The sequence below is a fragment of the Eutrigla gurnardus genome (genome assembly GCF_963514095.1).
Source record: "Eutrigla gurnardus genome assembly, chromosome: 15".
Lineage (NCBI taxonomy): Eukaryota > Metazoa > Chordata > Actinopteri > Perciformes > Triglidae > Eutrigla > Eutrigla gurnardus.
In genome coordinates, this window is record NC_139938.1 from 14,027,304 (window position 1) to 14,045,125 (window position 17,822).

Genomic DNA, 17,822 nt, shown 5'->3' on the forward strand with positions numbered 1-17,822 from the left:
TACAACAAACTGCTTCAAGTGTAAGATGAATGCTCTCAAATTCAAATACGGTACGTTACAGTGTTCATATTCACCTGTTTGTGAGTTGATCTGAAAGTGCCTGTCAGTGTGCAGCAACCTGTAGGTGAGTCGAGCATTTAGTCCCGCGTCCCGGTCTGTGGCGGACACCCGTCCGAAGCCTGTCCCTGCCACTAGGTTCTCTCTGACGGCCAGGAACACCCTCTCCTGACTCAGCCTCGGCGAATTGTCGTTCTCGTCGGTTACCGTCACCCTGACCGTGGCGCTGCCGGTCCTCCCCGTCCCTCCCGGGCTCGTCGTGGCCAGGACGGTCAACAGGTACATGTCTTTGACCTCGCGGTCCAGAGAGCTACGGACAAACAGCCAGCCGCTGTCCGGCATAATACCAAAACCCGCAGCGTCACCGTCAGGCCTTAGGCGGTAGGAAATAGGGGAGGAAGAAGACGAGGAGGAGCCTCCACCATTCCCAGAAGCCTCTCTGTTGAGCGCTCGCACCTGGAGGAAACGTGTGTTGAGAGGCGTGTTTTCCCGGAGCTCCACGCGATAGGTCAGGGTGTCGAAGTTGGGGCCTTGTGCATCTTGTGCTTGGACGTGGACCACCAGGGTGAAGGTGGAGCTCAGCTGGGGCGCTCCGCCGTCTTTCGCAACCACCAGAAGGTCATAGCGTGGGACACTTTCATACGACAGAATCCCAATCAGACGTACTTCCCCGCTGCCCCGGTCAACGCCAAACGTCCTCTGGCCACTATTTCCTCCGGCCCCGGCAGAGACCAGGTCGAAGCTGAGCTGGCCGTTATGGCCAGAGTCCTTGTCGGTGGCTTGAATGCTGTAGATGACAGTCCCCATTTTGGTGATCTCGGGTATAAGCAGGGACTCTGAGGAGGAGGGGAGGAAGGTCGGGGCATTGTCATTGACGTCTGAGATGGTTATCCGCACCCGGCTGGCTCCGAACGCCGGAGGAGAGCCGGAGCGGGCCTGGATCTCCAGGTCAAGACTGGAGCAGGTCTCGTGGTCCAGAGGAAGGGCAGTGCGAATTGTACCAGAGGAACTGTCCACTGTGAAGTAACCATCGGGGTCTCCGGAGGAGATGGAGTAGAAGATGTCCTTAGAGACTCCTACACGGAGAACACAGAGAGAGAGCAAAAAAGAAGGTCACGAAGGGACTAGGGTTGCAAAATATCATAAAATGCTAAAAAGGCATCTCATATTTTCCACCCAGAGTGTTTATAATATAAAACAGAGATAATGAATTTCGCTTGATAATCAATCATCCAAACATTTCAACACTAGAAGGGATATTAAGAGTTTCAACATAACCGTATCCACAACGTGAAAAATGAACTTGACCGATCCAGATGAACTTTTTTGTAGACCCAGATGTTTATTATTATTATTATTGCAAGTGTTAACGAAGGGCTGGAATCACTGAAAGCCTCGTACAGTTACAGACCGAGATAAGTATTCTCCACTCTGACTCCCACTCAGAATTACAGGCCCATCCAAATTCATGTCTCCATCAATAACACTGACACAAACTAAAAGTCTGGCCACAGTGGAAATAATCCCCTGTAAAGCACACACCGTGTGATGGATGTGATTCCTAATGGGATGCATGTTCTTGTTGCGTATTTGTAGAACTGCTGAAGTTAGAGAGATGACATCATGCACTCTCCAGCCTATAAAACAGGCTCCCCTGGCAAAAAAACAAACACTTGATGACTTGACAGTACAGGCGTCCTCACCTGTCTTGGTAGCGGCTCGGACCACCCCGACCGCTGTCCCCCTGAGGACGTCCTCGGACACGGTGAAGAAATACTGGGCCTGGTCGAACACGGGAGACGCCACCGAGCCTCCCACCACACTCACGTTTACCCTGGCGTTGACCGGGGCCGTCAGACCTCCGCCGTCCTCTGCTGATATCACCATGGAGATCACCGTGTTGGCTTTGCCATGGAGCGAGCGAGAGAGAGAAATAACACCTGTAGGAGGGAGAGAGATTAGTAAGGAAGACACACACACACGCACACACGCACACACACACACACACACACACACACACACACACACACACACACACACCTGTGTCCTTGTTGAGAGTGAAGAAGCCGGAGCCTCCTGCAGGTACCGTGCGGTAGGTCACCCGGCCGTTTTGCCCAGCATCGGGGTCATTCGCTGTTACCTTGACGACGGAGGTTCCCGGGGCACTGTGGGTACTGAGACTGACTGTGTAGAGGACTGGGTAGAAGGTGGGCCGGTTGTCATTGATGTCCACCACTGAGACTCGTACGCGTGCTACTGAGCTCAGGCCACCCTGGAAAAAAACAAAAATACTTCCGATTAGATTTCAAGATGTTTGCATTAAAACAGTGACGTCACATGAGCAGGCACCAATACTGTACTGATATTATGGACCTTAACTGACGAGTCGATTGATACAAAGGGAGGCTAAATCATGAGAATAGCTATTTTAGTTCAACAATAATAAAATACATCCCCGAAGACAACATTCAATTTGTTGTCCATTGCATGGTGAAAAGCAACAGTCCGGGACTCGACAACAGATTTATGTACGACTGCAAAAAAAACAAAGCAGCTGCAAATGCAATAAAATACAGAAGTTGAGATGAGTTCTCCGTCGAAGATCTCTGAAATATGAAGCCAATCAACCGTTGTGTTTGTCAGCGAGGAGAAGAGTTTGAGGCTCATTACGCTGCATCTGCCGGCTTAGCTTTACGAGACCATTAAAAAAGGGGGGATAGTTGAGACGCAGGAAACAGATGAATCAAGCTGGGAATGTGCCGGGAGTCGGAGAGAAAATGCAGGGTGGGAGCCAGGTGGTAAATTACAGACCTGAAGTCAATCTTTACCTGATAGAGCAAATAAAAAAGTCTGACTTCCACTAATATGACTAATGATAATACTTGAAAAATAATGGCAAAGTATTCTATTTCTTTAAGATGCTTTATGGCACATTATGTGGAGATTCAATGCCTGCTTAAGTGCATCCAATGTGATTAAGTGACACTTTAAACATGCATGGGTCTGCTGGGAAGAGTTGAGAGCAAAAAGTGTGTAAATGTGGTCGAGTAATGCATCGTATTTAACTTAAATGGTATCCTACAGTAAGAAGGTTATTTAAATTGACTGTTTAAATGGATCTGTTTTCCTACTTCTTTACCTTTTCCCTCCCAACGCTCCCTCTACGTTTGCTCTGATTGCTTTGCCATGCTGTTGTGCTTCCCCTTGATTTTTTTTTTTGAAGATGCACAGTAAGAGACAGGACGCCGGTCTTCTTCAAACATGCCCTGGATGTCTCTTTGATCAGATTTATTTGAGTGCAGTCGTACACATCTTTAGATTGCCTTCTGCTCGAAGCTTTGATCTGAAGGAGCATCACGCACTCAGCGAGCAATGTGTTTGGCCATGAAGCAACACAAAGAACCGCCGCTTCAGTTTGATGTTTTGATCTCTTTCAGAACTCTATTGTCAAATTAATTAGGTTTTGATTGGACGAATGATGCAAAGGTGAAAGGAATAGTCTTTGGTGAAATACGCTTAGTTGCCTTTGTGTCGAGAGTTGGATGAGAATATTGACACCACTATTCACTTTGTCTGTGAAGTGAAGCTACTGGCTTTCTATGTATAATGCACTGGCTTCATTCCCTGCAATCTGCTGGCTGTAGCTGCCTAGCTTTTTATCAGACAGACACAAGCCTGGCAGACTATTCCTTTAATGATTCATTTGTCTGATGAAAGATGAAAGGCTAACAGAGATGACGACTGTACTTTTCCTTATAATATGAAGGTAATAATGTACGTACTCCATCCGTTGCAGTGACGGTCAACTCAAACTTGTCCAACCCTTCGTCCCGGTCCAGAGCCGTGCTGGTGCAGATCTGGGCCGTCTCCTTGTCAATGGTGAAGTGGGTTGGCGCTGCGCTTCCAGAGGCGGAACCCAGGACGTAAGATATGGTGCCAAAGGAACCGCGGTCCTCATCTGTGGCCGACACCTGAGGGAGAAGAGACATGAGGTAAAATATGGAACGGTCCACCGGTGCCAAACAGCCCGTGAGGCATAAGGATTTCAAAAGGCATCGCACCAACACACCCAGCAGGTTCCCCGAAATCGGCGTGAAGGAAAACCTACGTGTTATAATTATTATAATATACGAGCGGAGGGCCTATCTGTTATCACAATCATGTCCCATCATACAGTCACATACATCTGCACTTGTCAAAATATCACACACCATAGCACTACCTGTTATGATTTCCAAACTACTATAAAAACGGAGCATCTGCGAGAGCGATTCACTTTTATATATCACAGACGAAAATGAAGAAAATAGAAGGTTAAATCTCTCCCATGGTGTGTTTGAAAAACTGGAAAAAGGCCAGCTGGTGCCGTTACCATGGATACAGACGGAGGATCTGACAGATGACCTTTAATAAAAGAGAGGAGAGTTTTGACGGAGGTTGTGAGTTTTGATACAGGGGGGTCAACAGAGGCGCTTAAATTATTGTCGGAAGGTCAAATTGGTTTTCAGCTGGCATTTAAATAAGATGCAGACCGACACACACGCACACACACACACACACGTTTGCTTCAATGAAATCTATTAAAACACTCAAAATTCCCGTAATACAAGACGAACACAAAAGGGAAATGTCCTCTGTACTGCAGGGCAGTGCTTGAGACTGAAGTTTTACTGGTCCATAACATTGTTTGGTGGCGTTTATGGTGCTTGTTAAAAGTAGCATTCTTCCTCAGATCTCGAAGCCTTGGACCCGAGCCAAGATCCAGGAGGCCTTGTGACTTCTAATAAGGCAACACAAAGATGTCTGATTTCCTAGAAGTCTTTGGGTTCAATTTTGTCTTTGTATGAATACTGATTTCAAAATATCTGACAAAAGAAGATTTATAGAATGAAGTCATAATATTATGAGGCCAAAGTCGTACCTAATAATGTATCTGTTTAAGAACTCGGATAAGCCTGCACTGCACGAACATGAACATTTAAACAAAGCGGTCAAACGGAGTATTAATAATGTTCTTGAGTTTAACCCAAAGAAAACAAAATGAAATTGTAAATTCTTAAAAGGCAAGTAGACACATTTTTCTTTTGTTCTTTACTCCTGTTGTGATTATGAATGTTCTACAGTATTGTAATACTACATGGTCTGAGTGTTTGTCTAAAGTCAACAACGTCATCTCTGACCCCAACGATGTCCTGAACAGGGAATAGATTGTTGCCATCGAATGGGAGATACAGGGTCCCACCATTTAGTCTGTTATGCACCAGTCAATCTTATTTGAAGATAAAGTACTATAATTATAATGAAGAAAACTTTGTTATTCTCACGATTTATCTAGTCATATCATGAGAAGATTTTTTGGGGAAAAACCATCAAAATCAGACTTTATACTTTCAATAGGATGCCTATTATGATTACATCAAATATGGGAACTGGTGTGACTATAGGTGTAATAAACCTCTCAAAAAAGGGTTAGAAGTGAACAACGCAGACATAAAAGACACATCTCATATGTCTTCTGCCGTTTAAAGATTCAATTCAACGTCCGAATCCTACATGTGAACTTGTCCTGGCCCTGAACCCTTGAGCACAGCAGACAACCGGCAATGACCTTTCTTCCGTCCCACCAACACGTGGCTACAAACAGATGTAACGGAACACTACCACCTTGACTCATGTCTCACTGTTGTTCCTATGGGATATTAAAAGATGGGGATATTAGAAAAGCCCCTCCTGGGTTTTGGAGGAGGTCGGTGTTTACAGCTGGGGGGACTTTAGATCATTGCTGGGACTTCCTTCAGAGTAGTGTTGAGACTAACGCGATCTTTTGGGATCTACGCACATGTCTGGGCGTTCGTCATATCGGACTCTTGTGATGGATTAGCCACCTGTGGTGATGAGGACCATACATGCTCACACACAGACACTCGCATATATGATGACCCCCATCCCTTTTTCACTTAATCTAATTAAAGGGGCTTTAACACCCATGACCGCCCACCTGGTCATAGGGTGACTTCATCGCCACCTCTATATTTACCCTATACATTCTGTTGTAAGTCACAAACAAAGAGGGAAAGGGTGCTATAGACTGGATAACGCAGCAAAGGAGACATGACAGTGTTCTTTTTAAAGGTTTTATGAAAACACAAGGGTTGGGCACGGCATCACATGTGCTTTGAAGTCGCTTTTGAATGGGGGCTTGGGCTAAAAAAAGGCTTGCATTGAGGCTGGGAACAAGCAGGAGAGCAGGACATTGATTCTCCACACACTCTGAAATTTAGAAAACCCACAGCAATATGGTATGGGTTCTTCATGCTCGGAAAAACAAAAAAAAAACATGCAAGACAAACATACGGTCTTACTGAGAGAAAAGGCCTATGCAAGCACACTTTCATTGAAACCTTGGGAGCTATAAAACAAAAGATGTAATGATTTGGGTTTCTCTGCTGATACATACTAAACGCAGCGCGGTAGTTTTGTGGTTACGGACTTCGAAATGCAAAAAGTAGAACACTAGAAAGAATGCAGAGCGTCAAAACAGAGACAGGCAGACCTCCAAGGCTGGAATACTTGACAGTATTGTCAAAGCACCAAAGTTTGAAATGTGTAGCAGAAGAAAATCCCATCGACGCTCCACGAAAAGACAAGAAGGTTGTATGGATCAACTCTGTCATCGGTACATTTCCCTCCTGTCAGTCCATCTGACATCACAGCTTCAACAGTCGGCTTGACACTACACAGGCCAGAAGGTTGGATCAAACGTGCCGATTCAGCACCAAAAAAAACTTGTTGCGGCATCCTGCATTTACAGCACTTATCTCGACTACAAAAAAAGTAGCACAGATTTAAAAGCCAATAAGCTAATCTAGTAAACACGCACACACGTCTTCTTAAATCAACAGATCTGGTGGACTAGACGGGGATGTTTGCCAGGGAGGAATTCCTCCCACGCCAGAGCCTGCTCTCTGATGCATGAGCAGCCAGCGAGCCTCGGCTCCGCACATCTATTCCTCATCGTGCTCTCCGGAGCTTTCCTGCTGTGATAAACTCACAGCTACACAGTAACACATACACAGACGGCAGCTCACACCTTTCCCACATCTAAATCTCTCTTGCTCTTAAGCATAGACGCTTGCATACTGCTCGTCTCCGTGAAGTTTGTGGGATTTTTCTCGGGTATGTGTGTTGATGGCAGGGCGCTGGTTAACTGTAAGGTCAAAAGTTCAGTCCACGTGATTTGGCAACGCTCTGGAGCATTACGCTAAACCTTTTAAAGTGCGTTTTTATGCTGACTTGCAGTCGTTTCGGTTGATGAAGCATTTACAGATACAGCAGTTGAGGCAAACAATTATTTTAAATGATTATATTAAAAGGGCCATAATGGTGGTTTGTGAAGCTGACTTTCATACATTATTGGCATGAACTGAAACTGAATGGCTGCCTGAAGTTTGATGAATGCCTGGACTGTGGCGGCTGTGAAAAACAATCTGCAGTAATGCTGTGTATACATATTGTATGCTCCGATGTGGTTCTTTTTTGTGGGACCTCTGATATCCCACCTGATGTCACGGGATGCTTAAGTGACAGGAACGTGGCTTTAAACGTCTATGAATGATACGTGACCTACAGACAAAGTTGATAACTACTTCTAATCTGAATTATTGGATGTACCAGCTGTGAAGTTTGCATTTTGACTTAGATTTTGACGAGAAAAATCATCGGAATTGTGATACACTCACATATGGTGGAGTTCGTTGACCGACTACTAAATACCTGTTCAAAGACACAGCCCGAGTCTCACAAAGCACACGTCAGTCTGGTTAAAAGACTATGTGAAAAACAGTCACAGGGAGAGCGTGCCGAGGATGGGATTCAGTTAGGATTCATGTCTGGAGCTTTTTGTCCAGAGAGAGCAATTCATCCCTGGCTGGGACAGTGGAGGAGCGATCGCTCACTGGAGCATTAGCAATGATCCAGACCTCATCATTCATTCGTCCTCACAAGCACGCTCTCTCTTTCTGTTTATTTGTCTCTCCACCTTTTCACTCTCCTAATGTATGCACCCCCGTCGCCCCTCATTCTCCTTATGCGGATGCACGGATGGGCATAACAGCTACACACCTAACCCTCACACACCTCACTCAGTCAGTGTGTCCGTCTGTATTTAATGCTGCAGAGAAGGAGCGGTCTCCTGTCTGGGAAGCGGCGATGATTAAAAGGTAGGCCCCCCCCTTACCGAGCCCACGTCTCATCAAACCTCAGGGAGTGACAGGTATGTCATCGCCTCCATTACATGGCTTTATCTTTTAGTGCTGCGATGCATCTCCTCTCTCCCTCCGTTCCTCTCCACTGTTCTCGGAGTCTCCAGATGTGGGCGCTGGTCCAGGTGGATCCTGCTGTTCTCTGCAGTTTGTCTCTGTAAAACATCGGTTCATGGCAGAGGGAGGCTGCACACGGCTTTTTCTCGGCTGCAGCTGCAACTCTGCTGCAGCTCTGGGCTTTTATAGCTACTCGTGAACGAGAGGGAGAGATTCTAATAGTGACCAGTGCCAGACCTGTATGTTAATGTTAATAAAAGAACATCATCTAAGAGGTCTAGCCTGATATGAATGCAAATGCTGTCCCACCATATGCAGAATGTGCAGAAGTGGCCATCTATGTCGTATCGTGTATTATTGGCAAGCTATGATTTCACTAATTCATTGATTTTTAGTCTTTTTAGTTTATTTCCCCATCTGACTTGTAGGGATGTCACTGGATTTCCAGATCTCAATTAACTTGATAAACACAATCTTATTATTACTGTTATGAAATAAAATGGCAGAAAGTATGACAATTAGACCCAGGCTGTAATAAAAAAAAACAACAACCTTGAATTATCCTTTAAACCAGCAACAATGACCATAAAAGAGCATGCTAGACTTGGAGCTGGAGAGCTCAATACATCATTGCTGGATAATTGCACACAAGCTGAAGTTATTTACAACTAACTGAAACTGTCTGGATGCAGAAGCAATAACTGCGTTGGAGTGTCGGATGGAGCGAAAACATTCATTTAACTCGGTTGCTCTTTTTCCACCGACACATTCCTTTGCTCTCCAGTGAGCTGCATTCCTCATATTAGGCATTCTCAAGTCTCCAAATCAATTTCTGCCTCTCCGTGGCCGATGAGTTGAGACACCGTGGGTACAATTAAGACAGAAGGGAGGGGAAGGTCGGAGAGGGGGGAAATAGTTTGGCGTATGAACAAAAGGCAGGGCTAATGATAACATGAGACCTTGAAACGGGGAATGACGAGGACCGAGGCTTCATCTCGCTTCTCATCCAATCTCCGTTCCTCCCTTGACCTCCCCCTTTCTCTTTTAGCGTCCCCCCCCCACTTCTTCGGTGCTCTCCCTCGCTCATTCTTTCAGCACCCTATTATGGCAAGTGCTTGTTGTCTTTCATGTGGAGTCGACGGCTGGAAATGATTAGCAACATCAAACCGCCGAAAGGGGAAGAGAAAGGGGAGGGAGGTGAAACGGGCAGAGAGCGATAGAGATTGACTTCTATATTTGGAAGAAAGAATGCTAATATTATTAATTAATAATAGTAGGGGATTATGGCCACTAAAAAAAAAGACTCCCTGCCTCTTTCTGCGCGTACTTTCACACACAGGACACATTTGTAGATGCTCCGCACTGAAAGCTAAACAGTAAAGTCTCATAGTTGCAGCTTTGGCCCATGGAGTTCAACATGCAGACATGTGGTGTGTGTTAGGAAGTTTATCTTTGGGCCGCATGTCATGTTAAAGGACACAGGAGCCGTTGTTCAGGCCTATTCGTGAGTGGAGACATCTCGTTTATGGCTGATGTTTGGAGTTTCCCATCCCTATATCTGCTGTGGTTTATTTTCACTTATATATGCTTTGGTTTAACCTTCAATCAGATCTATTTCAATATGCAACCAGAGCAGGATCATCGTACAATCCCTGCTAAATTAGAAATATACATTAATATACATCAAAAATACACTGTCGTCTCTTTTTTGTGAAAAGGAAGAAAGGAGGGCAACTAGGTTAAAAAATAAGATGGATAAAAAAGTGTATTCCATGGATGTGCATAGAGGAACACAATGAGGGATGACATCACCTTACCGGACTCTGAAGAGTGACCGGAGACACGGGGGATTTAGATGATAGTGATCTGATCGTGCACAAAGCCCTGCAATGTGGCAACTCTTAACCCGGGTGTGCAACACTGTGTGTGTGTGTGTGTGTGTGTGTGTGTGTGTGTGTGTGTGTGTGTGTGTGTGTGTGTGTGTGTGTGTGTGTGTGTGTGTGTGTGTCGATGCCTCTCCCCCTTTAACATTTTGAATCCTATGGGACCTCAGTGACAGCTGGCCTAATCAGCGCAGAAATAAGCCCCGTTTTTGACTTACTGTTAAATAATAATAGCGTTTAAACCGCTGCCCGATGCCTCAGCGAGACTCTGGCTGGTGCAGCAGCTGCACGACACAAGGGTGAATATCTGCGACATACCACAGATTTTATCGTCGCTGCCCGCTAACAGGGAAGCTAATGAGGAGCTCGGGGTTAAGTGTCAAAGTTGAAGGGTGAATGTGCACGTTCACCACCCACGGAGACAAATAAAGATTGATATATTTATGGTTTTGGTCATTAAATAGTCTTTAGTCTACATGCAATATAGGCAATATTGCCAACAATTATCAAGATTCCTTTCTAAATCATAATTAGTGAAATCAACATTGTAACCTAATAACTGATCCTCGATCTGCAATCAAAATCCGGCATCCGCGAGCTTAATGAGGCTCAGCGCTGTTCCGCTGTTGTCGAGCAGCACAACTGTTCTGTTTTATGTATTCTTGAAATATCAAAAAAGAAAAAAAAGAAAAAGCGAAAAACAGAAGCTGCTAAAACTAGAGAGAACAAAACGCATATGAGAAAAGTTTTCTCTAAGCCATCATCTTTCATTTAAACAGTGAGGTATGTAATATAAAATGAGCGATAATTGTCACGTATTGTCTTCCAGTTGTAATTTAGCTCCAGAGATGGAGAGAAGGCAGTAATTAAGGAGCGAGAGAGCATAGAGATGGACGGGGGTTGTTGGACCTCAGACAGGGCACCGCTGTCTGAGACGGTCTGAACCGTCGGGGGTTTTTGGGATGAATGAGAGGATGAACGACTGAGAGTGAGCGGCCCACGGTTGCCTGGGGCACATTTTGAATCCTCTGACTAAAACGGTAGTATGTGTTTATAAGGATGCATCTGTGTTTCTGCTAGGAGAAGACATGTGTGTGTGTGTATATATAAATTGTGGGCACTTCAGTGGTTTATCCAATAAAAACACGACAAAGAGACAGAGAGAGTGTGGAGTCTGTTTTGTTTTTATGTTCTCTTGAGTGTTCGGGACTCTCAGACCGCTGTGAAGAGTATATCATTGAAATTCTCATCGTAGGTATTGATTAGTCCATCTGTGAGAGCAGAAAGCACAGCAAAGGGGAGATCGATGGGTTTGATTCCAACAATCTATGAAGACAGCTGTTGATCAAAATGGACATATAATGGGTTGATGAAAAACCTAAAACAAACATTTTTTTGTAGTAAATGGGATGTTTTCTTTTATTTCTTTGAAACTAACCTGCTTCAAGTTGATACGACTATTGAGTACATACACTCAGTCTACCCTTTAAACATGCTACACAAAGGTTTATCGCTGCTGATTGCACGGCTTCGCTCCAATAAACCAAAATAGTGTCTCTAAGCCTCTGTAGCCCTCCGCCCATTTCGTCATGCTTCCAGGATGTGATCCCCGAGGCCATGGGACAGTTTCATCGTGGCCTCTTCAGTCAACAGTAACAACCACAATAATACATTAACCCCCTCTACATATCCTAGACATCTATATTATAATGTATTTACTTTGAGTGATATCATATTGTTTATTGTTAACGTCCAAATCAATGATTTCAAGCAAATTGTAGGTAAAAAAACAAACACAAGGAGCGATTGGAGGTTTTGGTTTACACATGTGAAGCTATTTTGAAAATGTAAGTGGTTTGCCAGGCCACCATTGGAAATAAGAATGTATTTTTCATGATATGCCTGGTTAAATCAAAGTCAAATACAGAAAAAAGGATAAAAGTCATGTCAAATCGTCAAAACACCTTTGGAATTTTTGGATGTATCAACTGACCGTGGCCACTAGACGTTTTCCTTGTGAGGTGTAGTCTCGTTTGAGCGGAGAACCAAAACACGACTCACTGAAAAGCCACAAAAGTTTCTCTTCCACTCCCCGCTCTCCACCCAAAAGCTGAAAACACAGCAGATAAAAATGGATGACCCGAGTTAAACTCCCAAAAATCATTTGTCACTGCCGCAACGATTCCTTGTATCTTACGCCTACGGCACTGCAGCCTTGGTTAGGGCAATGCCGTGCGTTGCCAGATGGAAGCCTTTAACTCAAAGACTTATTACATTATTTATCTATTACTTTCTCTGCCGAGGGGCTAAGAACACAATACATCTAGCCAAACTTGAGTTAAAGGATTCTACACTGACATGTTTCCAATTCAAACTAAATCACGGCTTAATATAGTAAATCTGAAACCAAGTCCCCCCTCTGTGGAGCAGCCTTTTTTTCCCTTCTTTAGGTGCACGAAACCTTCCAGGCGAGTTGAAGCCTGATTTTCTCCACGTAAACATTTATGTTTGAGTGTCGTTTTATTTCTCGATCTGTAAACCAACACGCAGCTACGTGGGAGGTTCACACTAATAAGGCAGTGTGTTTGTCATTATAAGTAAGCTGGGCTTTATTGGGGACGGACTAAACCAGCACCGTTTTCTGTCTTCCAGAAATGGTCATACAAAGAGCCAATATCCATCTGACAATATTAGTTTTGGTGATGGGGGTCATTACAAACGGTGTGTGTGTGTGTGTGTGTGTGTGTGTGTGTGTGTGTGTGTGTGAGATCACATCAATGACTGAGACTTAAGGGTCAAAGGAGAACCAAACTTCCAGCTGTTTCCTTGACCCTTAGAGACATGTTTGAATGTGTGTGTGTGTGTGTGTGTGTGTGTGTGTGTGTGTGTGTGTGTGTGTGTGTGTGTGTGTGTGTGTGTGTGTGTGTGTGTGCGTGTGTGTGTGTGTGTGTGTGTGTGTGTGTGTGTGCTTTAATGTTTCACTGACAAAACAGGAGAAAGCAACACCCCGTTATCTTACCACAAAAGGGAAAAGCGTGGCTGCCTTGAGGCAATGGAAACCCCGTGTGCTCTGACATCTCAGGGCTCAGCGGGGTTGATCTCGCTCTTTCTTCTCCTTTATGAGTCGTTTCTGAAGAACGGCAGATCAGCACGCAGAACAGATTCAAGCAGCCGTCGTGTGTGTGCGTGTTTTCTTTCAACCCTGTCTATCTCTGCTTTTTATACCTGAATCCCTTCTCTCCCCTTGTTCTGCCTGAGGTCAACCAGTCAACGACCTCCACCTCAGGGAAGTGACAATAGTAAAAAGATAGCAGGAGCAACCCCCCTGAGCTTTGAGCTTACATCTGGCGTCGGGTTACTCCGACAACTGTTGACTGCAGAGAGGATGTCTGCGTATCAAAGCATCTCCAGTCAGGATGTACACTGCACATAGTATATAAAAGTGACTGTGACTTATACGAGGGTGAAACTCAGGTCAGGATAAAGAGGTAAACCACTAAGAGGCCTCTATATGACAGCGGCTATAATAGCTCTCTCTCTCTCTCTCTCTCTCTCTCTCTCTGTTCCTGCACTTCAAAAGTGCCGGTTCATATTAAAATAGAAAACCTTTTAAGATATGAACATGCTTTTGCCACTGCAGTGTTAGTATTCTCATCACTATAAGGGTCTCTGGCCTCGACTTTTCTACCAGCCGCTCCATGAGGTTGGTATTTGTGGCTGAAGTGAAATGTCTACATTTGCCAAGCACATCTGTTATTATTGCTATGGATGTATAGATGTGTTGTTATCACAGATATTACTTTCCATCATCAGAGAAGGGCGTTAGGTCTAGTAATATCACAGAAGATGAATAAAAGCGAAACAGAAGACTAAAGCTCGGTCAGCACTGATGCCATTGTTTGCACTGCTATGGCTGTTGGCACCGTTAGCTGCAAGCCGCCGGCCCAGCCATTGGCTCAGCAGCATCCTTACAACAAGATAAGTGGCATTTACTTGAAATCATATATTGTTGCGTAGTCTGCACTAGCTCATCCGATCCATACTCAAAGGTCAGTAATGTTGCTTTCCTACAGATGTTAGTGTTACGGTTAAGATCTTTACCAGCTGATAGCGATGTTGCAGAACCAAACCTCGTGTGTCTTCATGCGTATCTGATCATTCCCCGTTCAGCCTGCACATTACAAGCCTGTGACCGCAGTCATGTGCACGACAGGGGTCAAGACAACAAGCAGCAAAGATTAATGGCTGCTAACATTGGACCTCAGACTGACAATGGAGCTAAGTTGATTGTGCGGTTGGGAGTAACAGGCAGCTATGATAACTGGATTAGCCTCTAACTGACCCGGGCCTGAACCACAGCCAGAGTCAGAGATGGGTCACCCGCTGGGTGAAACGTATAGAGGTTCTTCTGTCCGACCCTTATGCTCATTACCATAAGGGTCACCGGTAAGATGAAATTAAACACGGTTAGCAAACTTAACATCGAGGAGGTTAAACTACTTGGGTCCCATGCAGGACCCCGAAGGTCACGAACTCCAGCTGCTACCGTACACACGGTGTGTGTGTTGCCGATTTAAGGTGCAGATAAAAGCACATCACTCTCATTAACCCACACATGCTAATGCACACTGTGCACTCACGCTGACACATAAACTGCTGAATGGTCAGCTTGTAGTGAAAGCAGTAACGCCTTAACGAGCTCTATTGATTAACTTTATTCTGCTGAAGGTTCAGGAGCCAAGCCCTTGTCTGCTCCACACGCCTACAGTAAAACTCCACTGTGCTTAATTGACCCGCAGAGACATAAAAAACCTCCACGTGTATTTGCGGGGGAAGATATCAGAGACTGTGATTTCATATTCATACACAGCCTGAGGGGGTGAAAAACTAGCTTATCCTTGTTAAATTAATTTCCTGACTCTGCACATGTGGGGTGAATATGAGGAAGTGGCGGGAAACACAGTCCTGATTCCTAAAGCACCTGTTAAATCAAGGTTCGTGTGGGATCCAAACCAGAATTTGGACGGCGCTTAGAAGAGGCAGCCAAGTTATTCTCAGGATAAACCGTTCTGTCTGAAGCTACTTTAGCTGCTTCAATCCTCTTCGTCTTTTCTCGCTTTTTTCCCCCTTAATTTGGTACTCGCGCTTCTCATCTGCTCTCCTTCCCTAATTGTTCCTCTGTGTTGGCACATTTTTCATTTGTTTCTCCATCCCTGTGTTTTCAGCGTAAACAAAAAAGAAGGGCAGTCAGCGTGGACAGCGAAGGCTCGGTCAAACAGCGGGGAACCAATCGGATTAAAGCGAGCACCAGAGGGCCTCGTTAAAATCAAAAACAAACTTGGCGCGCCCAGGTTGTCAGTGACATAGAGCATCCATTAAAGATACATCCACGCACACAGAGGTACAACATGTGCACAGTCTGCCTCCCCATTATCATCCCATCTTCCACAGCTAGCTCAGCCAAGTGGAATTTCCAAGAAAAACAGGTTGGCTAGGCATGATGCAGCCCTGGGGTCAGAGACACAGCCAACTCCTGCAGAGAGCGAATCAGGCGGGGATGAAGACGAGGGGGGGAAGGAGAGAGAGAGAATGTGAGAGAAACGAAGAAAAAGAGGGAGAAGGAGGTTAGCGTCGCACACCTACAGGCGTGTGGAAAGAAGTCTTAAATCAGCTACACGTCCACACTTCATCAGTCAGCTCCCTGGGAAATGACTTCTCAACACAAAGACCCACTGCAAGCACAGTAGTAGCCCCAAACACAAACACTGCAGACGTGAACTGGGCAGACAAGGCCCGAGGCCACATATTGCTCCATTGTCTCCAATAAAAAAAAAACTATAAAAGCACACCGCAGGCATTCAAAAGGAATTTTTGAATGCTTAGACAGTTACTTTATCTGTGTTGGGAAACTTGAAAATCTTAATTGCTTGAGCAGAGGCAACGGAGCGGAGATAAACTGGAATGGAGATTAATTTACGGCTAAATCGTCTCCACATAGAGGAAGTTTAGCTTCAAAGAAAGAAATAATGAGACTCCAGTGACTCTGATTAATTAAGGGGCCTTTTTCTATCTTCGTCACTCCATCTGTCCCGCTATCTGCTCCTAGTCCCCCAACACTGTATCTCCACCGCTTTCACTCGCTGTGCTGAATCATTACCACAGCGTCTCTGACGTCAGTTCAGTGACGAAAACACTAGAGCTGCACTAATTATCTCAAGCAGAAAGTTTTAACTTCTTCACATTAGCAGTTTGATAGAAACATATGCTCCCAAACTGCTGAAGGAATTTGGAAAACGCTAAAAGCAAAAAACACAGGCTGACGACATTTCTAATGCGGTCCACATCTCAGTGGACGTGATCATCCGCACGAAAGAAGCAAGAACGAAGGAGGTGTAAACAGAAATCAGGCCTGGAAGGGATGAAAGAGAGAGTCCACTAATGGGTCCGGTACTGAGAGATGAGGTGAAAGTGGCCGGTACGATGTGTGCAGGGAGGAGTTGAGATTGTCAGGGTGAGGAGTGTGTGTGAGGAAAGGTGGATAGCGAGAGCGGGAGGGAGGGAGCTGAAGTAATGTGGTGTTTTGGAGATGTGTAACAGAGGGTTTAGCGAGACACACGGAGGGGACGGACAGAAAGCCAAAGAGAACAGAGGAGAATGAATGCTTCGCCAAATAAAGACGGTGACAGAAGGGTATTTGTGGCGCGTGATAGAAAGTAGGAAATGTATTCCGGTGACTCTTCTTCCGAAGTTGTCTATTTTGGCTTCATTTTCGCAAAGGAGGGGGCGACAGGTGATGAGGAATGAGAGGTTTAGCGGGGAGTTAGAGGGGAGATTATCTTAAGTCACGGGGTAAACAGACCTCCAACGCAGTAAGCCAACGGGGTTGGAGGGAGGAGGCGCTGACTAAGATGCACTAAGCCACACGGTAATGGGAAATGATGGGGTCCCGGCTATCACATGGCTGGTCACATCGAGGCTGCATGGGAGGTGGGTGAGAAGAGGGCGGTGGACCGGGGGCTGGTGCAGATTATTACCCAGATCAAAGCCACGTTTGAGTGGATTTAGGTTTCAGAAAATGGGAGGAGAACAGGGGGGGCAGCGAGATGAAGGGAGGGGTAGAGATCTAAAGATATAGTAAACAGCATTTCAAAGAGGCTGGAGTCATTACGCACCTTCCAACACATATTATTAAGCAAAACGGGCTCAGATAGACCACTTGTGACTCTGGAACTAAACGCTTAATGCAGCATTCGCCATTTCTTTCAACATGCACCTGCTATGACAGATTTGCATCCAGCTGCCTCCCTCTCTCTCCCAACCCCCGCTTCAACTGCCAGAAACAGCTTCTGCCCACGCTTCCCCTCTGTTTGCTTACCCCTTAATGTATTTACTTGACCTCCAAGAGGCATCCATACGATGGTGTTTTTCACACCCCTGAACCCCCCCCCCCCCCCCACACACACTCTCTCTCAGCTCAAATAGCATCGTACCTCAGCTAGCAAGCGAAGCTCGACCATCACCGGGGTCACATTCAGCTCAGCTCAGCACTTACAAGGGAGAATCG

At 45.4% G+C, this 17,822-nt stretch overlaps 1 protein-coding gene across 1 annotated transcript in view; it reads right to left on the minus strand.

Annotated features, from left to right (window-relative positions):
- The window catches only part of dchs1b (dachsous cadherin-related 1b), a 75,311-nt gene that overhangs the window by 16,120 nt on the left and 41,369 nt on the right, over window positions 1-17,822 (minus strand). Inside the window, exons 5-8 of the mRNA XM_084029293.1 lie at window positions 3,840-4,028; window positions 2,098-2,329; window positions 1,761-1,997; window positions 75-1,133 (exon numbers count right to left, since the gene is read on the minus strand). Coding sequence (XP_083885419.1) covers window positions 75-1,133; window positions 1,761-1,997; window positions 2,098-2,329; window positions 3,840-4,028 — 1,717 coding nt within the window. The remainder of the gene's footprint in view (window positions 1-74; window positions 1,134-1,760; window positions 1,998-2,097; window positions 2,330-3,839; window positions 4,029-17,822) is intronic.